This window comes from Aquarana catesbeiana, linkage group LG03 (genome assembly GCF_042186555.1).
Source record: "Aquarana catesbeiana isolate 2022-GZ linkage group LG03, ASM4218655v1, whole genome shotgun sequence".
Classification (NCBI taxonomy): domain Eukaryota; kingdom Metazoa; phylum Chordata; class Amphibia; order Anura; family Ranidae; genus Aquarana; species Aquarana catesbeiana.
The window spans coordinates 167,493,198-167,509,724 of record NC_133326.1 but is presented as its reverse complement, the minus strand read 5'-3'; the positions used below and the strand labels follow the sequence as shown (position 1 = coordinate 167,509,724).

At 40.4% G+C, this 16,527-nt stretch overlaps 1 protein-coding gene across 2 annotated transcripts in view; it reads right to left on the bottom strand.

Moving 5' to 3' along the window:
- Nucleotides 1-16,527, bottom strand: part of DHTKD1 (dehydrogenase E1 and transketolase domain containing 1) — a 77,995-nt gene that overhangs the window by 29,483 nt on the left and 31,985 nt on the right. For both annotated transcript variants that reach the window (XM_073619497.1, XM_073619496.1), the window contains exons 4-6: nucleotides 15,270-15,464; nucleotides 12,258-12,527; nucleotides 2,697-2,868 (exon numbers count right to left, since the gene is read on the bottom strand). In XM_073619497.1, the coding sequence (XP_073475598.1) occupies nucleotides 2,697-2,868; nucleotides 12,258-12,527; nucleotides 15,270-15,464 (637 nt within the window). The remainder of the gene's footprint in view (nucleotides 1-2,696; nucleotides 2,869-12,257; nucleotides 12,528-15,269; nucleotides 15,465-16,527) is intronic.

The following is a 16,527-nucleotide window of genomic DNA, read 5'->3' as shown; positions in this document are numbered from 1 at the left end:
TCAAGGTCCTAGGTGTAATCCTGAACTCTGAACTAACCTTTCAACCCCACATTCTATACCTATCCAAAACTTGCCGCCTCAATCTCCACAACATCTCCAAGATATGCCCCTTCCTAACCAATGTCACCACAAAGCTTCTAATCCACTTCCTGGTCATCTCCCACCTCGACTACTGCAACTCCCTCCTCATTGGTTTACCTCTAAATAGGCTATCCCCACTTCAGTCCGTCATGAACACTGCTGCCAGGCTCATCCACCTCACAAACCGCTCAGCGTCTGCTACACCCCTCTGCCAATCCCTCCATTGGCTGCCACTCAGTCACCAAATTAAATTCAAGATACTAACTATAACTTACAAAGCCATCCACAACCTGGCCCCCAGCTACATCTCTAACCTAGTCACAAAATACCAACCTAATTGTTCTCTTCGCTCCTCCCAAGACCTCCTGCTCTCAAACTCCCTTGTCACCTCATCCCATGCTCGCCTTCAGGACTTCTCCAGAGCCTCCCCCATCCTCTGGAATGCTCTACCCCAATCCGTACGATTTTCTCCTACTTTATCCACTTTCAGACGATCCCTGAAAACTCATCTCTTCAGAGAAGCCTATCTGGCCCCCACCTAACAACTGTACATTTATCTTCTCAATCAGCACATCACCCACAGTTATTACCTATTGTATCTCTTGACCTTCCCTCTTAGATTGTAAGCTCTAAGGAGCAGGGCCCTCTGATTCCTACTGTATCAAAGTGTATTGTATTTGTACTGTCTACCCTCAAGTTGTAAAGCGCAACATAAACTGTTGGCGCTATATAAATCCTGTATAATAATAATAAAGTAGTGAGTGTACAGCTTGTATAACAGTGTAAATTTGCTGTCCCCTCAAAATAACGCAACACAGCCATTAATGTCTAAACCGCTGGCAACAAAAGTGAGTACACCCCTAAGTGAAAATGTCCAAACTGGGCCCAAAGTGTCACTATTTCGTGTGGCCACCATTATTTTCCAGCACTGCCTTAACCCTCTTGGGCATGGAGTTCACCAGAGCTTCACAGGTTGCCACTGGAGTCCTCTTCCGCTCCTCCGTGACGACATCACGGAGCTGGTGGATGTTAGAGACCTTGTAGTCCTCCACCCTCCGTTTGAGGATGCCCCACAGATGTTCAATAGGGCTTAGGACTGGAGACATCCTTGGCCAGTCCATAACCTTTACCCTCAGCTTCTTTAGCAAGGCAGTGGTCGTCTTGGAGGTGTGTTTGGGGTTGTTATGTTAGAATACTGCCCTGCAGCCCAGTCTCCAAAGGGAGGGGATCATGCTCTGCTTCATTATGTCACAGTACATGTTGGCATTCATGGATCCCTCAATGAACTGTAGCTACCCAGTGCCAGCAACACTTATGCAGCCCCAGACTATGACACTCCCACCACCATGCTTGACTGTAGGCAAGACACACTTGTCTTTGTACTCCTCACCTGGTTGCCGCCACACACACTTGACACCATCTGAATAAGTTTATCTTGGTCTCATCAGACCACAGGACATGGTTCCAGTGATCCATGTCCTTAGTCTGTTTGTCTTCAGCAAACTGTTTGCGGGCTTTCTTGTGCATCATCTTTAGAAGAGGCTTCCTTCTGGGACGACAGCCATGCAGATCAATTTGATGCAGTGTGCGATGTATGGTCTGAGCACTGACAGGCTGACCCCCCCACCCATTCAACCTCTGCAGCAATACTGGCAGCACTCATATGTCTATTTCCCAAACACGACCTCTGGATATGACGCTGAGCACGTGCACTCAACTTCTTTGGTCGACCACAGCGAGGCCTGTTCTGAGTGGAACCTGTCCTGGTAAACCGCTGTATGGTCTTGGCCACCGTGCTGCAGCTCAGTTTCAGGGTCTTGGCAATCTTCTTATAGACTAAGTCATCCTTATGTAGAGCAACAATTCTTTTTTCAGATCCTCAGAGAGATTTTTGCCATGAGGTGCCATGTTGAACTTCCAGTGGCCAGTATGAGGGAGAGCGATAACAACAAATTTAACACACCTGCTCCCCATTCACACCTGAGACCTTGTAACACTAACGAGTCACATGACACCACGGAGGGAAAATGGCTAATTGGGCCCAATTTGGACAATTTCACTTAGGGGTGTACTCAGTTTTGTTGCCAGCAGTTTAGACATTAATGGCTGTGCGTTGAGTTATTTTGTGGGGACAGCAAATTTACACTGTTATACAAGCTGTACTCTCACTACTTTACATTAAAATATTTACAAGAATGTGAGGGGTGTACTCACTTTTGTGAGATAGATATATAGATAGATAGATTAGATAAATCTATATATATATATATATAGATCTATATATATATATATATAGATATATATATATATATATCTATATATATATATATATAGATCTATATCTATCTCTATATATATATATATCTCTATATATATATATATCTCTATATATATATATATCTATATCTATATATATATATATATATATATCTATATCTATATCTATATCTATATCTATATCTATATATATATCTATATATATATATATATATATATATATATATATATATATATATATATATATATATATATATATATATATATATATATATATACACACACACACACACACACACACACATTATCTCCTTAGAGCATCGCTTGGGAGCACTTACCCACATCACTAGTATACAAAGAAGATCTGCCACGGTCTGAAGGAGTAGTATAACCAAGCTGGTTATTTACAATCAGATGGATACTGCCACCTATACGATAGTGAGGTAGATTTGAAAGTGTAAAAGTTTCAGGGACAATACCCTGACCAGAAAATGAAGCATCTCCATGTACCTTTAAGAAGAACGCAAAATAAATCCAAATATCTACAATCAATCCATTAGAATGCTAAAGAGCTGTGAAGAGTAATCACTGGAAATTAATCACATCCATATCTCATAACATTGGTTTCATTGTGCTTGCATCATTTGACATTTATGCCACCACCACAACAATTGATCAGTATATATTAGTAAAATAGTCTCGAGCAGTGGTCACTACAAGCAGTAAAATCAGCATCTTGGAGGAAAGGAGGATACAACAAGCAATGATAGGACTACCTGCCATAGAACTAGCCCAAAAAGGGAAACATTACATGAAGTGGAAATTAGAGGACTATACACACAATTATAATGTGCGCAAGGTGGACACTTCCTATTGGATGACTGGTGGCAGGGTCTTCTCGGTTAAGAGAAGAGGCTGTTGTCGTCATAAAGTAACAGCAGGGGTCTGGTGGTCTTGCGGTACAATCACAGCGCTGGATTAGTGGTCCCACACATGGGAACTGGCAGAAGATTGGGACCTAAACGGGACACTTAGAGGAATATGGTTATGACTAAGGCTATTTGCCGAAACGTATAAGCTGTTCTTATCTTCACTATTGTGTAGATAAAGATTTTGATAGAGATGTACAAGTTGCCGGCTCTCCTCACCTATCTGCACTTAAGGGAGTATAGCTGCCTTCACCAGGAAGGGGGAAAAAATTCCTCTCACAATGACTTAAAGGGTGGTGGAAGGGGAAAAAATGGTTTGCCCAGAGTGGGGCTTTGAAGTCTATTCATCTATAATGCGGGTGACATATGCATCAGCTGTGCTGAGCTCCAATCACATTGATGACATGGAAAAAAAAAAAAATCTGAATTTGAAGAAAACAGCAATTCAAAGGTCCACTGCCTAAATCTAAAGAGTGTAATGGGGGAGTTTAATATGCGTTTCAGCTTGCGTTCTGGAAGCCCTCTGAGCAATTGAGGAAACTACATTTCCCAGCATTCTTGGTGTTATTGCCTCATTAAGAGGCAGCTGATGTGCTAACAGGAAGAAGAGGCAGTGCATTGTTGAGGATTAATACTACTAGATAGTAGATGTCATTGCCTAACGCTGTAGTCGCAAAGAATAAAATGGAGGCACACAATGACTACAGCCTGCTTGGAGGTCACTTCATGGAAGAAATTGACAAAACAATGTAATGAAAACATTTTTTAAAAGTAAGTAGTGACACTCTGCTTGTTTTGTCAAATAGTAACTACTCAGGACTTTGCGTTATCCTGCTTTTTTTTTTTTTTTTTTTGCACGATTGGACTATGGTTCTTGTAGAACTAGAAGAAAACAAACCTTGTTTAACTGTTTGCCCTCCCGCTTTCCTTACCTACCTGTTTAAAATTTCTGTATTTTTACTGTTAGAACAAGAATGTGTTTTGGGTTTTCCTTTTGTAGTGCAAATATTAAGAAAATTGACAAAATTTAAAACTGCATTGTTTTCATCTCTAAATAATGTTACCATGCTCTGTACCAAAAACATAATTTTGGTTACATGAAAAACAGGACAAATCACAAAGTAAATGTCATTGTAACCCCAGCTGTTTTAAATTTAGACAGCGGGGTTATACTGCAACAATGGACACTGGCAATGGACACTATAAACGGTCAGTGGGATAACCCAGCCCACAAGCATCATGCCTCTGTTTTGTAGCAAAGTAATATCAAAAGCATGATATAAATCAAGTTTGTAGCTCTATAATAACTGTGTCTATTTGCCTCATATTGGCACTATATCCACTAAAGTATGCTATAAGCAAGTAAATATTTTTGCATTTTCAGGGGGGCTCAAAAATGTTCTTGGGGGAGATTTTAAGTGTTTGGTTGTAACTTTAATTTTTTTTTTTACTAAAAATTTTGTTTCATCACATACAGTGCCTTGAAAAAGTATTCACACACCTTGAAATTTTCTACATTTTGTCATGTTACAACCAGAAACATAAATGTATTTTATTGGGATTTTATGCGATAGACCAACACAAAGTGGCACATAATTGTGAAATGAAAGGAAAATGATAAATGTTTTTTCAATTTTTTTACAAATAAAGATCTGAAAAGTTTGGCAAGCATTTGTATTCCGCCCCTTTTACTCTGATACCTAACTAAAATCTAGGGGAACCAATTGCCTTCAGAAGTCACCTAATTAGTAAATAGAGTCCACCTCTGTGTCATTTAATCTCATAAATGCAGCTGTTCTGTGAAACTCTCAGAGGTTTGTTCAAGAACCTTAGTAAACAAACAGCATCATGAAGGCAAAGGAAGACACCAGACAGGTCAGGAATAAAGTTGTGGGGAAGTTTAAAGCAGGGTTAGGCTATAAAAAAAAAAAACATCTCAAGCTTTGAACATCTCAAGGAGCACTGTTCAATCCATCATCTGAAAATGGAAAGATTATGGCACCGCTGCAAACCTACCAAGACATGGCTGTCCACCTAAACTGACAGGCCGGGCAAGGAGAGCATTCAGAGAAGCAGCCAAGAAGCCCATGGTAACTTTGGAGGAGCTGCAGAGATCCACAGCTCAGGTGGGAGAATTTGTCCACAGGATAACTATTAGTCATGCACTCCACAAATCTGGCCTTTAGGGCTGAAACAACTAATCAATTAAGCGGCAACTAATCGATTATGAAATTAATCGATTACTATTTTCATAATCGATTAATCGGCCAGTAACATAATGGGGTTAAAAAAAACTAAAATGAGCCCTTTATAGTACAAAAAAAGCAAATAATCGCTACTGTAAATATTACGTTCTACAGTAAAAAAATGAACCCCTTACAGTAGTGATTATCTGCTTTTTTTGTACTATAAAGGGCTAATTTTATTTTTTTTTTAACCCCATTATTTTACTAAACGTCTTAGACCTGGTTCACATCTATGTGTGTTTTTTGGTGCTTTTTGCAGAAATGCACTACAGTTCATTTACATGGTTTCCTATGGGACACATTCACATCTATGCTTTCTTCTGCCACTGCGTGTTTGGAAAGGGTCAGGGACTTTTTTTTTAACGCAAAACTGCTTTTTTGGGTCAATATACTTCAATGGAGAAGCTGCATAAAAGCATGTAATGCGTTTTTGCAGCAATTTGTGTTTTTTAATCTGCCCAACAACAAATTGGCCAAAAAAAATGCAAAACCGCAAATCGCAGCAAAAATCACGTGTGCAAAAATCAAAAAGCACTGCAGAAACAGATCACAAGCAAACTGCATAGGTGTGTACCGAGCCTTATGCTGGACACACGGATCAATTTTCAGACGAGAATATTCATACGAAAAATCTTTATACATTCACTGAATGAAAGAATGTTGTTTGAAATTTTCACTTGCTTTTAACCTCCCTGGCGGTATGATTATTTCAGATTTTAGGTGCTGAAAGCGGTACAATTATTTTGCACAGAAATTTGGCGTTTTATATTGTGGGCCTGTAATTCTTAGGAAGAACTCACTTAAATCTGTCCAAACAAGAGTCTAGTAGATATCCCGGGTATGATAAAGTTTGAAAAACAAAATAAAAAATGATAATATAATAAATAACTATAAATAATTATAACAAATAATAATAATAAAAATTATTCAATATTGTAATCAAATCAAAAACACTGAAATTTGCTCAGTTGCAGAATTGTCGCTTTCGTTACTTTTAGTGTTTGATGACGGATTTTCCTACAAATCACTATCACTCAATTCTGCAAGTGATTCTAATTTATTATCGCTGTTTTCTAGCTGCTCTAAAGCCACTTTTGATGTAAAGGGACAGTTTTGGTTGCTATGGACAATCTCCAGTATCCAGGCAGAAAGAACAGTATTTATAATATAAAACTGCATGCAGCACACTGGACAGACCACTAGGGACAAAGGGGATGTGTAATTATTTGATACAGTACTGTAATCTGTAAGATTACAGTATACTGTATCTATACTGTGTGTTTCACTTTTTGAATTTGCCGCCGAACTCCGTCCCTGTGCGTCGCAACGCTCGCAGGGAATGAAGCTCGGCACTGTGAATCGAGCGAGACACGGCGGCTTGCCGATCACAGCGGAGAGACATCGCAGGATCCAGGGGACAAGGTAAGTAAACTCTTCCTGGATCTTGCGATGCAATCCCGAGTCTGGCTCGGGGATACCGCTTTTGGTATTGAAAATCCACCCCGAGCCAGACTCGGGAATACCGCCAGGGGGGTTAACATTTCTGTTTAAAATAAATGTAATCGCTGAACGAAAACCACATACACTGTCTGAAAATTCCTTTGACCAAGAAGTTTTCTATTATTTCCAAATTTTCCTGTCACTGTGGTTGAAAATGAATCAATTTGACCCCACTAACAATTAGAAAATCGAAAACAAACGTTCTTAAAATTAAATTTTTTTTTTGAAGGAAGACATTTGTTTTTTTTAATACAAAAATTTGATCTGAGTCTGATATTTACCAGATTCACTCTTTAATAGTATATACAGTATATCTCTTCTGTCTGTTATGCTCAGAGTGGATTAGAGATTTTGCTCCCTAACCATATAGTTGGTTATTTATATTTACCATTGCATAGAAATATTTAAGAATAAATTGCCTTTTTTTAAAAAAAACTTTACATATTAACTAAATTATACACCACACTTTTTTTTATGTTATTAACCGATTAATCGAAACAATAATAGGCCAACTAATCGATTATGAAAATAATCGTTAGTTGTAGCCCTACTGTCCTTTATGGAAGAGTGGCAAGAAGAAAGCCATCGTTGAAAGAAAGCCATAAGAAGTCCTGTTTGAAGTTTGAGAGAAGCCATGTGGGGGACACAGCAAATAAGTGGAAGAAGGTGCTCTGGTCAGATGAGACCAAATTTTAACTTTTTTTGCCTAAAAGCAAAACGCTACGTGTGGCGGAAAACTAACATTGCACATCACCCAAAACACGGCATCCCCACCATAAAACATGGTGGTGGCAGCATCATGTTGTGGGGATGCTTTTCTTCAGCAGGGACAGGGAAGCTGGTCAGAGTTGATGGGAAGATGGATGGAGCCAAATACAGGGAAATCTGAGAAGAAAACCTGTTGGAGTCTGCAAAAGACTTGAGACTGGGGCAGAGGTTCACCTTCCAGCAGGACAATGACCCTAAACATACAGCCAAAGCTACAATGGAATGGTTTAGATCAAAGCAAATTCATGTGTTAGAATGGCCCAGTCAAAGTCCAGACCTAAATCCAATTGGGAATCTATAGCAAGACTTGAAAATTGCTGTTAACAAAAACGCTCTCTATCCAATCTGACAGAGCTTGAGCTATTTTGCAAAGAAGAATGGGCGAAAATTTCACTCTTTAGAAGTGCAAAGCTAGAGACATACCCCAAAAGACATAAAGTTGTAATTGCAATTGAAAGGTGGTTCTACAACGTATTGACTCGGGGGGGGGGGCTGAATACAAATGCACGCCACACTTTTCACAAATTTGTAAAATATTTTGAAAACCATTTATCATATTCCTTCCACTTCACAATTATGTGCCACTTTGTGTTGGTCTATCACAGTGATGGCAAACCTTGGCACCCCAGATGTTTTGGAACTACATTTCCCATGATGCTCATGCACTCTGCAGTGTAGTTGAGCTTCATGGGAAATGTAGTTCCAAAACATCTGGGGTGCCAAGGTTCACCATCACTGGTCTATCACATAAAATACATTTACGTTTTTGGTTGTAACATGACAAAATATGGAAATTTCAAGGGGTATGAATACTTTTTTCAAAGCACTGTAGAAGACAAAAAGTCCCCCATGTGATGCATTTTTTGGTCACAGGTTTTCTTTAATATCAGAGGTGTAAATGACTTCTGATGTCTCACCTGTCCTCCAATGAAGCTAATGGATTGCAGATCGCCCTCTGCTTCTTCCCCAGGGAAAGTGACATTTTACATGTCATTTCGGGGTTAATAGCAGCACCCACCATGCCAGTTCTGGGTCCACCAATGGGTGATCAGAGCCTGGAAAACATAGCAGGACGCATGGGGAGGGTAGAAACGACACATACAGTGGTGCGTAGAATTGATCCAGCGCAGTCACCAGATCGCTTGCATCTGATAACTGATTACCTTGTTAGATTTTCACACTTTCCCCACATCCTTAAAATTTTACCATTAGCAGTAAAATGGTTAGACTAGCAAGAAGAGGGTAATATGGTCTCTAAAAATTATAAACAATGTCTTTCACCTTGTGCCTTTATTCTGTCTAAAGATTTCTGGAACATATTAATTTTGAGCCATTGCGTATCATTTGGGGCTGTGTCAATACTTTTCCTATTATGAACTTGAAACTCCCAGTTTTCTTTTGTACACACACACAGCTTATCAAGGTATTTTGTAAATTTGCCTTTTCTCTGTCCTGAGTCATTAATTCAAATTTATTTTGTAAAGGGCTTACATTATTACTCTTTTGCAACCGATCATTAATATTGAATTTTTGCGGCCTCAATGATAGCGCTCCTTCAATTTATATATTTCAAATGCTCTTTTCTTATTATGTATATCTTTTTGTAACTTTGGTCGTAAGCCACATCGTTTTTTTTTTTTTTTAACCTTTTTCCAATGGGAATACACTATATTGTCAAAAGTATTGGGACACCTGCCTTTAGAAGAGAGAAAGGGTAAAAGGCTACAGGGCCCTAATTTGGACTTTACAGGCAAGATGGACAATGATAGAGTACAAAAATATATTTTATTAACAAAAAGTCATATGAAACAGGTTAAATAGAAAAGAATTAAAAACATACAATAGGCATATGATGGTAATGAGTATCTAGTGTAAAAAGAGAGTTGACACCAAATAAACGGCAGGGCATCAACGTGTTTCGCTGTTTTGCTTCGTCAGGACACACTTGGGGGTAGTTGGAAGGAACAGGTCTCACTTGTCAGCATAGGAATATCTCCACATGGAGTGCTCCCAGATGATCACCCAGGAATCACTGTGTAAAGCAGGAGGCAGTTTCTTACTAATACCAGTGACCGTGTATAGGGCTGATGGCGTAAAGATATATAGATATGAACAAACTCATATGGTTCACCAGGGGAGGAAGGAGAAACACCGTAAGTATTCAGATAATTAAAGGGGGAGAGTAATAGAGAGGAGAAGGATAGAACAAACACCACCTTTTTACCTGTTTTCAGTTTGCACTAACAGGGGCTTCAACAATAATCCATATGAACAGATATATATTCTTTCCAAACTCTCTCCTATACCTGCCCAGTCAGTATAACTATATAGGCTCCATAGGTATATTTAAACAGGCCATAGTAGCATGAGGTTCAGTGTCTCCCCCTGGAACAAACCACTGGTGGTATGGATTAATGTTGAAGCCCCTGTTAGTGTGGACTGAAAACAGGTGAAAGGGTGTTGTTTTACCCTTCTCCTCTCTATTACTCTCCCCTTTAATTATGTGGATACTTACGGTGTATCTCCTTCCTCCCCCCCAGTGAACCATATGAGTTTATATACCTTTACGCCATCAGCCCTATACACGGTTGCTGGTATTAGTAAGAAACTGCCTCCTGCTTCACACTGATTCCTGGATGATCATCTGGGAGCTCTCCATGTGGAGATATTTTTATGCTGACGAGTGAGACCTGTTCCTTCCAACTACCCCCAAGTGTGTCCTGACGAAGCAAAGCAGCGAAAAGCGTTGACGCACAGGGGCTCACTGCCATTTGGTGTCAACTCTCTTGTTTACACTAGACACTACTACTATCATATGCCTATCGTATGTTTTTAATTCTTTTCTACTTGACCTGTTTCATGTGACTTATTGTTAATAAAATATATTTTTGTACTATATCATTGTCCATCTTGCCTGTAAAGTCCAAATTAGGGCCCTGTGGCCCTTTATCCTTTCTCTCTTCTAATCAAGTTTATACAGATGTGGCTTTAGAAGTGTTATTTTATTCTTTGCGACGCCTACCTTTACAATCACGTGAACTTTAATGGCATCCCAGTCTTAGTCCGTAGTGTTCAATACTGAGTTGGCCCACCCTTTGCAGCTATAACAGCTTGAAGTCTTCTGGGAAGGCTGTTCACCAGGTTTAGGCACTGATGTGGACGAGAAGGCTTGGCTCGCAGTCACCGCTCTAATTCAACCCAAAGGTGTTCTATCGGGTTGAGGTCAGGACTCTGTGCAAGTTCCTCCACCCCAAACTCGCTCAGCCATGACTTTAGGGACCTTGCTTTGTGGACTGGTGTTCGTCATGTTGGAACAGGAAGGGGCCATCCCCAAACTGTTCCCACAAAGTTGGGAGCATGAAATGGTCCAAAATGTCTTGGTACGTTGACACCTTAAGAGTTCCCTTCTCTGGAACTAAGGTGCCAAGACCAACCCCTGAAAAACAACCCCACACCATAATCCTCCCTCTACCGAATTATTTGGACCAGTGCCCAAACAAGGTCCATAAAGACATGGATGAGCGAGTTTGGGGTGGAGGAACTTGACTGGCCTGCACAGAGTGCTGACCTCAACTCAAAAGAACACCTTTGGAATGAATTAGAGCGGAGACTACGAGCAGGCCTTCTCGTCCACATCAGCGCCTGACCTCACAAATGCGCTTCTGGAAAAATGCTCAAACATTCCTATAAACACACTCCTAAACCTTACGGACTTACCAGAAGAGCTAAAGCTGTTATAGCTGCAAAGGGTGGGCCAACTTAACATTGAACCCTACAGACTAAGACTTGGATGCTATTAAAGTTCATGACTGAGTAAAGGCATGCCTCCCAATATTTTTGACAATATAGTGTGTATTTTGCAGTGTGTTTACATAGAGTCGATTGGAAGCATTCTTATTCCCAGTATGTATAAAGCTACTTGGATTTGTGCACAAACGTATACTATTTCTCCTGTAGGGGGCAATATTAGCTGACTGTCTAACAATTCCTGTGCCCTTCAATGGACGATATAAAAAGTAATTATCTATTAATAATTTGCCTTTTAAAACATTGTTGATTTACTAAAGGCAAATAGACTGTGCACTTTGCAAAGTGCAACTGTTCCAGACTTTAGTAAATGAGGTAAAGCTTCACTTTGCAAAGAATACCCAATCAAGTGCAAGGAAAATAAAAAACTGCGTTTTTGCTTGCACATGATTGGATGATGGAAGTCAGAAGAGGTTCTGCTTATTTATTAAGCTCTGAAGCGACTGCTCTTGCAGAGTGCAACTGCGCTTTACAAAGTGCACAGTCTATTTGCTCTTAGTAAATCAACCCCTTAGTTTTCTTAATTTAGTCAAGTACACACTATAGAGGGATATTCTTTGTTCATATTTAATGTCTAAGGTTTACAGCCACTTTAATTTATGACTTAAACACAGAATAAAACAATAAGAAGAGGAAAACTATCATTTACCTGAAGGCATATAACTCTGTCCCCAGGTTGTGCAAGACTATCAGTAGAATAATCTCCGTCAGACAAAGACTGTTGTCTTGCCCGTGTCTTGCCAACAGCTACTGGGTTTATGGCTTCCAAATGTGAAGGGTTTGGTAACAATGTAACATGGAGAGGCTTGTCAGAACCAAAATCCAAATCTACAGAGGAAGTCAAGTGGGAAAGAACATCCCCAATAGCTGGAGAATTTTCTGGGAACTCGCTTAAACCACGCATCTTGCGAAACATCAGCTACAAAAATAAAATTGGCAGGTAAAAAAATCCTCAAATGTACATACTTTTGAAAGAATTTGAAAAAAATAGCATTTACTTGATGAACAACAATATCATATATTTAGTGCAATTACCAGTTAAGATGACCTGTGCTGTAAATTCACTAAGAGGTAAAGCGGAGCTCCACCCAAAAGGGGAGGCTTTGCTTGTGTCCCTCCTCCACTGTCACATTTGACACCTTTTGTGGGGGGGAGCGGGTACCTGGTTTTCACTCCGGGAAGTTCGCCCCCCTCCTCCTTCCTCTGCAGCCAGTCCAATGAGAGAGTGCAGAGCACTTCATGCATGCCTAGTAGGGAACCAGCTGTGAAGCTGCAAGGCTTTGCTGTCGGTTTCCCTTAGTGGAGATGGCAGTGGCAGCACCCGATAGCTCACCGTCTCGGGTGAAGACACCACTGGATTCCTGGACGGGCAAGTGTCCTAACATTAAAAGTCAGCAGCTACAGTATTAGCAGAAGCTGCTGACTTTTAATTTTATTTTCTGCGGTATTTGTAAAAATGTACAATTCACCAAAAAAAAACAAAATATGCACATTAAATACCGCATGAGTTAGATTTTTTTATTTTGCATGTTATTTTCATGTTTTTAGGACCGGCTGCAAGGTTAAGTGAAACATTTAGCAGTGGTATTCCTACCATTGCTAAATGTGACAGTTCAGCTCACCACTGCAGGTTGTTAAGGAGCCGGCACCCGCCAGCATCCTAACAACCATGACTCATCCTCTGTGAAGCTGTAGTCTCACTGCAGTGTACTGATCAGACATATAGAGCTGCAATCACCAAAGCTCATGTTCCCCGCTGAGTGGAGAACTCTGGCAATGACTCCGCAAGGGGGTTGATTGACCACTGCAAAGAGCTTGGATTTCCCATAGAATAAGACTCCCACTCTCTGGCATGCTGGTCGGGACAGCCTTTTCCACTCAGACTGTGGTTGATTCTTAAAGAAAATGAACTGCAATGCCGTGTACACACGGCCGGACTTTTCGACCGGACTGGTCCGACGGGATGAATCCGGACAATCCGACCGTGTGTGGGCTTCATCGGACCTGCAGCAGACTTTTTCGGTCGAAAATCAGACGGACTTTAGATTTGGAACATGTTTCAAATCTTTCCGATGGACTCGAGTCCGGTCGAAAAATCCGCTCATCTGTATGCTAGTCCGACGAACGAAAACCGACGCTAGGACAGCTATTGGCTACTGGGTATCATCTTCCTTATTTTAGTCCGGTCGTGCGTCATCACTTACAAATCCGTCGGACTTCGGTGTGATCGTGTGTGTGCAAGTCCGTTCGTTTGAAGGTCTGTCGGAAAGACCGTCGGACATTTAATTCCGAAAAAGTCCGCCCATGTGTACACGGCATTAGACTTTGCACACCCTTTTGTTTTAATCCACCTAGAATGTATTTTAGCCAAGTAGTACAACACATTTTGGAATGGATTGGAGGTTTACACCACTATTCATAAAGTATTATATGTGTATGAAGATTGCACAGTATATATGTTTATATATATATATATATATATATATATATATATATATATATATATATATATATATATATATATATATATGTCGACCGACTCGATTAGCAGGTGCAAGAAGACATCACTGCCAGGCATGCGTGGGAGTCATTCACCCAGGTGGACTGGTACTGTGCCAGGAATGTAAGCAAAGCTGCACATGCACAGCTCCATTAACATGTATGTCTCTTCTTTAATAAAGAGCCTGCATTTTTGTTTATTTTTGTATTTTTTACACTCAGTTCCGTTTTAAAGCGGTAGTAAAAACTTAAAAAAAAAAAAAAAAAAAATCCCCCTGCAAGGTAAAGGCATAATATGCTAGTATGGATCACATACTAGCACACTGGGAAAGATTTACCTTGAAACAAAGTATGGATGCACCAATACCACTATTTTAGCAACACGTACGAGCACCTATTTTTTTTTTTTTTTTTTAAGTACCCGCCGATACCAATTTCTGTCATTTAGGGAGATCAAGATTAGGAGGAGCATAGAGGGAGTCTCCATCATCTATCAGTGTGCTGTGTAATATTACCATTTGGATGAGACAAAGTAATGAAGAAACACAGCACTCCCAACACTCAACACTGTTGGCCCCACAACTACGAGGACCAACTGAGTCAGAAGGTATCGGTTATAGGTATCGGTGCATTTTCACAAGTACCGATACTTGTGTAAATACCTAGTATCGGCACCGATACCAGTATCGGAGCAACCCTAAAACAATGCCCTCCAGCAGTGAGCAGTCATCGCTGCAGAGGCTTCCATCTTCACCCGGTCTCCCATCTGCTAGAATGGCTGAGTCGCAAAGATGTCACTCCCGCACATGCGCGCGGGAGTCACGGCCGCGGCACAGAGCTCTGAAGGAATTGCACAGGTATGGGGTTCCTTCAGAGCGCATGTGCCAGTGACGTCACTGGCTGCTGCTCACTAGAATATCTCCTAAACGGTGCACGTTTATGGGGCCATTCATTTGACCTACAGATAAACTTTATTATGAGCTTACCTGTAGGTAAAAAAAAAAAAAAAAAGAAAATACAGTTTACTACCACCAACTCTAAGCTTATACTGCATCCACCCAGGTTACCCTTGGCTTATATTAAAATAAATATTTTGAGTAGAAAACGTATTTATATTAAACAGAATTAGAAGCTTTGAAAAGGAAAAAAAAAGTAGAATTACCTCTGGTGGGAAATGGAGAAGTCCTGTTAGAAGATTAAGCCTCCCTCTGTGAGGCATTCCTACAACAACATCAGTTACACCACTGAAGGAACAGGCCTTAAACAGCTCATGGAAGAATCCCATCATGCTTTCTGCTCCCTCTCCTCCATAACGCTTTACAGTGGAAAACTTGGTTGCCAGAAAATGGTCAAATTCCTGTAAGCAAAAACATGTGGGCATTTAAAAGCACATCACAAATATCTAGATGATGGCTTGTAAATAATGAAGAGAAAATGGCTGGTTAACCTCTTCTGTGTTTAGGGCTGGTGATTTTTGTGAAGATGTAAACAGATTGATCATTACACGCTTAAGTCTAAAAGCTCACATAGTAATCAATAAGAGAAAGGAGGATAGGACCACCGCTGATGTTCTAGAATTTTTAAGGACGGCTCTTAGAACAGGAATGGGGGAAAGGCATACACAATAACAAACTCTCCATTGGAAACCTTACTGATGGGGATAAGCAACAACTAAATGACGTATAAGATCTAAGGCCCGTTCACATATCACTTAACAGGAATGCAGGTTCCCACAAGCACTTTAAAAAGCGCACTTCATGCATAGGGCAGCCCATTCATTGGACTTCCCTACGCGCTTATATCGCACTAAAAAACTCAGATACCACATCTTGGCCTTGGGCCAGGCGTGTTGAGTTTTGCCACGTGACAGGCGCTGCAAAATTGCGGCACATATGGGGTGAGGATGAATGGCGCCCAAAGTGCGTTGTGCATTTTGCTGCAGTTAGGAATCATGGGCAGAATTGTGGGGATACTGCCCGCAATTCCAAGTCACCTATAAGTTAACGGCCTAAGTGAATCAAGGGAGAGAGACTGAGCTGACCAAGTTGACTACAGGAGAAAGGTTCCTAAAAAGTGAAGTTCTTGAAAACTAATGTAGACATCAAAACCTTAGGATTAGAACAGCAATGGAGACTTTCACTGACCTAAAAAGGTTTAGGTCAGTAAAGAAGACTCTAATTGAAAAATCTGTCAGAGCTTGTCACTGACAGAATATACCTGTGAATACTTTGGAGAAGTCCTACAGTAACTGGATGTAGGAAATGTGGGCAGGTGGAACTTGTAGCAAAATTAACCACCATCAGAGTTGGCAACATCCCACAACTTTTTTTACTGATAGAACATAGAACATTTACTGACAGAGAACATTTTTTCACTGACAACCTGAAAAAATTACAGAACTATTAGGAAATAAAACAATC